Raw genomic sequence first — 6,405 nt, 5'->3', positions numbered from 1 at the left:
GCAACAAGAGAAGCCACCGCAAAGAGAAGCCCGCACACCACAACGAAGAGTAACCCCCGCTCACCACAACTAGAGAAGGCCTGCGCACAGCAACAAAGACCCAATGCAGCCAAAAATAAATAATTTTTTTAAAAAATCAGTAGAACTTTTTCATTGAATCATCGCAATAAATACAAGAAAAATATTTGGTAAAATCTGGTAAAAATTATTTTTTCATCAAGGTGAAATTGACATAACATAAAATTCAATTATTTTAAACTGGACAATTCAGTAGCTTCTAGTATATTCACAGTGTTACGCAACCATCACCACTATATAATTCCAGACCATTTTCATCAACCCCCACAGAAACCCTGTGTCCATTTAGCAGTCCCCCTATTTCCCCCTCCCCTCAGACCCCGACAACCATTAAGCTGCAGATTAATGTCCCCATGAATGTGCCTATAATTACATTTGAATTGAGTCATGCCATATGTAGACTGTTGTGTCTGATTTCTTTCACTTAGTGTAATGTTTTCAAGGTTCATCCATGTTGTAGCACGTATCAGTACATCATTCCTTTTTATGGCTGGATACAATTGCATTGTATAGTTATACATTTTGTTAGTCCATTCATCAGTTGATAGACATTTGAGTGTTTTCCACTTTTTTGCCTGCCTTTTTATCAGAGAGTTCAATCCACTTATATTTAGTGTAATTACTGATGAAGAGGGACTTACTTCTGCCATTTTGCTACTTGTTTTCTATTTATCTTACATATATTTTGTTCCCGGAAATATATATATGTATATATATATATTTGTTAATTTCTTAGTGGTGGTTCTGTGGATTACAAGTAATATCTTAATTTATAATAATCTCGTCTGAATTAATACACACTTATGTTCAGTAGCTTAAAAACTTTGCTCCTATTTAGTTCCATCCCCACCCGCTTCTGTTGTTTTCGTCACAAATCACGCTTTTATACATTGTACGTCCATCGATATCATTTATAATTATTGTTTTATGTAACCGTCTTTTAAATCAATAGGAAATAAAAGTGGACTTAGAAACCAAAGCACAGTGATACTGGCTTTTATATTTACCTGTGCTCTTTACTTCTTTGTATGGATTTGAGTTACTGTCTAGTGTCCTTTCATTTCAACCTGAAGGAGTCTCTTTAGCATTTCTTGCAGGGCCGGTCTACTAGTGACAGATTCTCTCCGTTTTTGTTTATCTGAGAATGTCTTAATTTCTTCTTAAATTTCGAAGGATAGTTCTGTGGGTGTTGAATTCTTGGTTGATAGATACTTTGAATGTGTTTATCATCCCACTGCCTCCTGGCCTCCATGATCTCTGACGAGAAATCAGCTGTTATTATTATAGAGGTTCCCTCCTACAAGTCAGGATTCTCACTTTGTATTTGGTTTTTAGCAGCCTGATTGTTATGTGTCTTAGTGTGGATCTCTTTGAGTTTACCCTACTTGGAATTTGTTAAGCTTCTGGGATGAGTACATTCATTATTTTCATCATATTTGGAAAGATTTTGGCCATTGTTTCTTCAAATATTCTTTCTGCCCCTTTTCCTCTATCTCCTCCTTCTGTGACTCCCGTTATGCATATGTTGGTTCACTTGGTGATATTCCACAAGTCTCAGGCTCTTTTCATTATTCCTTTTTCTTTCTGCTTCTCAGATGGTCTAATGCCTATTGACTTATTTTCAGGTATACTGAGTCTTTTGTCTGCTCAAATCTTCTGTTGAAACACCTCTAGTGAATTTTTCCTTTCAGTTACTGTACTGTTCAACACCAGAATTACTATTTGGTTCATTCTGATCATTTCTATATTTGTATTGATAGTCTCCATTTGGTTAGACATTGCTCTCATGGTTTCCTTTGGTTATTTGTACATGTATCTTTAGCTCTTTGAGCATATTGAGTAGTATATTTAAAGCCTTTGTATAATAAGTCTAATGTCTAAGCTTTCTCAGTGGCAGCTTCTGTATACTTATTTTGTATGAACCATACTCTCTCATTTCTTTGCATGCCTCATAACAATTTTTGCTGTTGGAAACTGGACATTTTGAATATTATAATGTGGCAACTTTGGAAATCAGATTCTCCTCCTTCTCCAGGACTTGTTGTCATGTCTTGTGGTTACTGTTGTTTTCTTTAGTGATTTTTCTGAACTAAATTTGTAAAGTCTGTGCCCTTTGTCATGTGGCCACTGAAATCTCTGGTCAGTTAGCTTCATGGTTAGTTAGTGATTTGACAAAGACTTTCTTAAAAGCCTGGAACAAAAAAAAAAAACAGATAAGTAACAGAAACACCAAAAACCCTCCGAGTCTTTGCAGAGGGGCTGTGTGTGAGCTCAGTGCCTTCACCTCTCACCCAAGGAGTTGACAGCTCTGCCTTAGCCTTCACTTCCATTTACATGGAGCCCAAAAGTCACACAGAGGTGAGAGATTAGGGCCTCTCAATTCTTTTCTGAGGATGTGCCCAGCCCTGGCTATGCACATGCACCTCTAGATTCCCAAGGATATGTGGGAGGTTTTCAAAATCTTATTCCCCAAAGTACCTCACTGCCCAGCTTTTCCTCCCAAGCTTTTTAGTGTGTCTGTTGTTTGCCCCAGTAGCAATAGCTAATACGTTTGCCTTTAAATGTTTTCGATAAATGTTTTGACAAAAATCAGCCCCTTAGGTAGCTACTTCTCCATGCTGAGAGAGTTCCTAGTTGGGTAAAATAAAGGCAAGCCCGTTGCAACAGTCCTTCAGGGAGCCACCAGAAGGTCAAAACAAAAAACCACAGTTCCTTGGGAAGGAGGTCCACTCTGCTGCCTCTGGCACCAGACACCCACACCTGGCACATGGGCTGCCATCGTCAAGACTGCCAAGCCAGGCCAAACCAGGGATGGGGGCGGGAGGGCAAGGGTGAGAAAAGTGACCCAAAGCCCTCATGCTGAGCGTGAGCTGCCTTTCCCCTTATTATTCGTTCACCTTGTTTCTTTACATCTTTGACTGTATTCCAAAGTTTTGATAAAGTTTATTCCGATAGTTTCTGCGAGAGTATTTGCTAGCTTTTGGAGTCCCTTACTGCACCATTTTCACTGATGTCACTCCTTAGCAAACATTGCTGATGAAACCCTGTGAGAAAACTATGAGTAGCTGGGAAATTCCTTGACTTGATAAAGAGTATTAACCACAAGTCAACCGCAAGCACTGTAAGCGATGGTGTGGCAATGGTTACACAACAAAGTGAGTGTTCTTTGTTTTTTCTTTTCAAATTTATTTATTTATTTTTGGCTGCATTGGGTCCTCGCTGCACGTGGGCTTTCTGTAGTTGTGGCAAGCGGGGCTACTCTTCGTTGCGGTGTGTGGGCTTCTCATTGTGGTGGCTTCTCTTGTTGCAGAGCACGGGCTCTAGGCACGCAGGCTTCAGTAGTTGTGGCTCGTGGGCTCTAGAGCGCAGGCTCAGTAGTTGTGGTGCACAGGCCTAGTTGCACCGAGGCATGTGGGATCTTCCTGGACCGGGGTCGAGCCTGTGTCCCCTGCATTGGCAGGCGGATTCTTTACCACTGGGCCCCCAGGGAAGTCCCAGCCTAATTATTATTGGAAAATGATAAAGGACACTGTGCCCTTGAAGATAGTGTGGGGCTAGTGATGGGAGAGCTGAAGGGTGAAGGAGGCAGTCCCTGTGGCTGCATGGGGAGCTGCCTGGAGATCCCTCTGGACAGAGGCCGTGGCCCTTGTGCAAGGAGACAGCCGGCCTCAGGTAACCCAGCTGCCCCGTAACGTGATGCCCTGCCTGGGTCCTGAGGGTCCAAGTCAGCCAAGTGCCTGGGCCACGGGGTCCTCCCGGAGCCGGGGGCACAGTGAGGGAGGGGAGAAGGGGTGCCGTCTGATGCATCTCCTTAGTCATCTTGTCCCCCCAAAGGGTCACACAGCTCCGGGTCAGACTCAGCCAGTGCCGAAAAGAAGCCAGAGCGAAGCCAGAGCCACCCTCCCCACAGCCCTCCACCAGGGCCCGAAAGCCCCAATGGTTGCTTGTTTCTTCTCTCTGTTAGCCAAGAACAAAGACCTGGCTGTAATGAAGAGGCGCTTATCTGGGGGCTGTTAGGACCACAGCCCAGATGCAAGCCCTGGAATTGGTTCCACCAGCCTGAGATCTGCCTCTTCAGCTGGGCCTGGGCACTGGCGGGAGGACCCAGACCGGGTGCTGATGAACACTCTCAAGCAGGGAACTGGCTCCCCGCAGGGACCCCTTCCTCTTAGCCAGGACCTGGACCTCAGAGGGTGACAGCTGTGCCTTGGGACCTTGCCCTTTCCTGTCAGAAGAGAGAATAACATTTGTTTGGTGGAGGTTTACAGGAACATTGTGACCTGACCATGACCTGACCTCAAAAACAAAGGCTCTGACACCAAGGAGTGTGCAACAGCTAACCACGCCCCCCCTCTCCTTTCCCATAACAGGGCTTCGCTGAAGGGTTTCGGGGAGTTGGGGGCTTTTAAGGCATGAGCCACCCGTCTCCTTGCGTGGCCCTGCAATGAACCTCTCTCTGTTCCCAGCTCTGATGTTCTGGTGTTGTTTGGCCTCATGGTGCCTCAGGCACACGGACTTGTGTCTGGTAACGACTGCACAGGAGTGATGAGGTGCCATCTAGGAAGGATGCATTCACCTTGCCACATGGGTGGCCCACTCCCTCTGTTGTCCTGGACCCTGCGGTATGAAGGTCCTTCCTCTTCTTAGAGCCTCGCCTCCCCTGTCCTTGCCCCATGCCGCCTGCAGCCCATCCGCCCGTAGTCCATCTCCCTTTCTCTGAGGGCCTGTCTTCTGAACCAGCTATCAGATGGCAGAAGCTGAGGAACAAAAGCGAGCAGTTGCAGCGTCAGGATCCAGGCAGGCTTGGAAGCGCGGCAGGACATCACAGGGAGGCATTGGGACGCGCGGGGCTGTTATAAGAGCCCGGCGCGGCCGTGGTCTCCCAGAGGACGTGGCGCTTCTGCTGCAACTCCTGCCGCTCGTCGCCGCGTCCTCCGCCGCCGCCTTCCCCGAGCCAGCCCACGGCGCGACCCGCGCCCACTCGTCCTGCCCCGGGCCCCTCGCCCACACCGTGCACTTCACGTTGGTGCTCGCGTGCACCGTCGCGCCTCTCTGCGGGCCGGCGAGTTCACGCACCCGCACCGGGCGCCTCCTGCACCCTCGCCCCTCGGCGGGGCTGGCCCGGCCCCTCGCCCTCGCGGTCCCGTCCAGCAGCGAGGGATCGGGCGCCGGGAACCGCAGCACAGCGGACCCCCACCCCGCCGGAGATTGCCCCTCCCAGACCTCCAGCGTCGCAAACCGGCTCCGCACACGCCGGCGGAGCGCCCCCGACAGACGCCGGGCCGGGCCTCCAGCTCCGCGCTGGTCAGAGGGTGGCCGCCAACCCCCTACTGGGACACCGGTCGGCCTTGGACCACCGCTGGACCCCAGATCCAGGGCCTGCACCTTGGACTTCCTGCTCCACAAAGGCCAGCCGCTGACTCACAGGGAGAGTTCCTGGGACCCCTGCCCACCTCCATGCAACCTCTCAGTGGGCTCCCTGCAGAGCAGTCACAGGCCCGTGTGCCCTGACCCACCCAGGAACCTTAAACCAAGGTCTCCTTGGACCCCAAGCCGGGCAGAGGCCAACCACTGATGCACGCTGACAGTCCCGTGGCCCTACCTGAGCCTGGGGACCTTACATCTAATCTTAACTGCGCTTAAATCTACTCCCATAAGAGGACAAAACACCATCCCACAGTCAGCCCCAAGTCATCCACGCAGTAGCAGGTCCCCACCTTGGATGCCCCACTGAGCAGGGGACTCCCACCCACCAGCACCAAGAGCCCCTTGGGTGCCCCTGGACTTAGGGAACCAGATCCCAAGGTCTCTGCTTTGGTCTCCCCCCAGGAGAAAAGGCAACCTTCACATCCAACTGAGCGTGCCCTGGACCTCCGCCCACCACCACCCAAGCTGTGTGCAGGCAAGTCCCGACTCAGCCAGGGCCGCCTGGGATGAGCAGAGGCCGCAGACCCCCATCTACGCGCAGCCCGTAAAGCTGGCGTCCCTGCTGGCGACTCCCTGGCAGCAAACAGCCACGGCCAAACCACAGTCGGAGCCGCCACAGCCCATCCACCTGCACACGCTCCAGCCAGTCTCTGCACCCGACCGTGCGTCTGGTGGGGGGCAGCCCCCAGCCTGCCCTCAGAAAGGCACGTGTGCTGGCCCACAAGGCTTTGTTTCCAAGGTGGACCCCCCACCTCGGCCAAGGGAAACCAGCCTGCACCTCCACACCCCTGCAGACCTTCCATCCAGACCTTCCAACTTTGACCCTTCTCGTGGCAAAGGGAAGCCTCCAGCTCCACTCCCCCTCCTACAGGACCCCACCCACGTGTGCATGGGGAATCC

The 6,405-nt window shown here is 50.4% G+C and overlaps 1 protein-coding gene and 1 long non-coding RNA gene across 3 annotated transcripts in view; both read left to right on the top strand.

The window, feature by feature from the left end:
* LOC113619193 (arginine-glutamic acid dipeptide repeats protein-like) overlaps positions 1-5,973 on the top strand; it is a 7,127-nt gene extending 1,154 nt beyond the window's left edge. Inside the window, exon 2 of the mRNA XM_027103976.1 lies at positions 4,545-5,973. Within this exon, the coding sequence (XP_026959777.1) occupies positions 4,826-5,653 (828 nt within the window). The 5' untranslated portion in view covers positions 4,545-4,825 and the 3' untranslated portion in view covers positions 5,654-5,973. The remainder of the gene's footprint in view (positions 1-4,544) is intronic.
* Positions 5,974-6,344: 371 nt separating this feature from the next.
* The window catches only part of LOC113619194 (uncharacterized), a 7,438-nt gene continuing 7,377 nt past the window's right edge, over positions 6,345-6,405 (top strand). For both annotated transcript variants that reach the window (XR_003432321.1, XR_003432320.1), the window contains exon 1: positions 6,345-6,405. This exon is cut by the window's right edge and continues 1,569 nt beyond it. This is a non-coding gene — a long non-coding RNA (uncharacterized LOC113619194).

The sequence above is a fragment of the Aethalodelphis obliquidens genome, unplaced genomic scaffold (assembly GCF_003676395.1).
Source record: "Aethalodelphis obliquidens isolate GAN/ISIS:26980383/991018 unplaced genomic scaffold, ASM367639v1 scaffold6, whole genome shotgun sequence".
Classification (NCBI taxonomy): Eukaryota; Metazoa; Chordata; class Mammalia; order Artiodactyla; family Delphinidae; genus Aethalodelphis; species Aethalodelphis obliquidens.
Note: the sequence above shows the minus strand (reverse complement) of the source record. Positions and strands in the feature narration are given on the sequence as shown.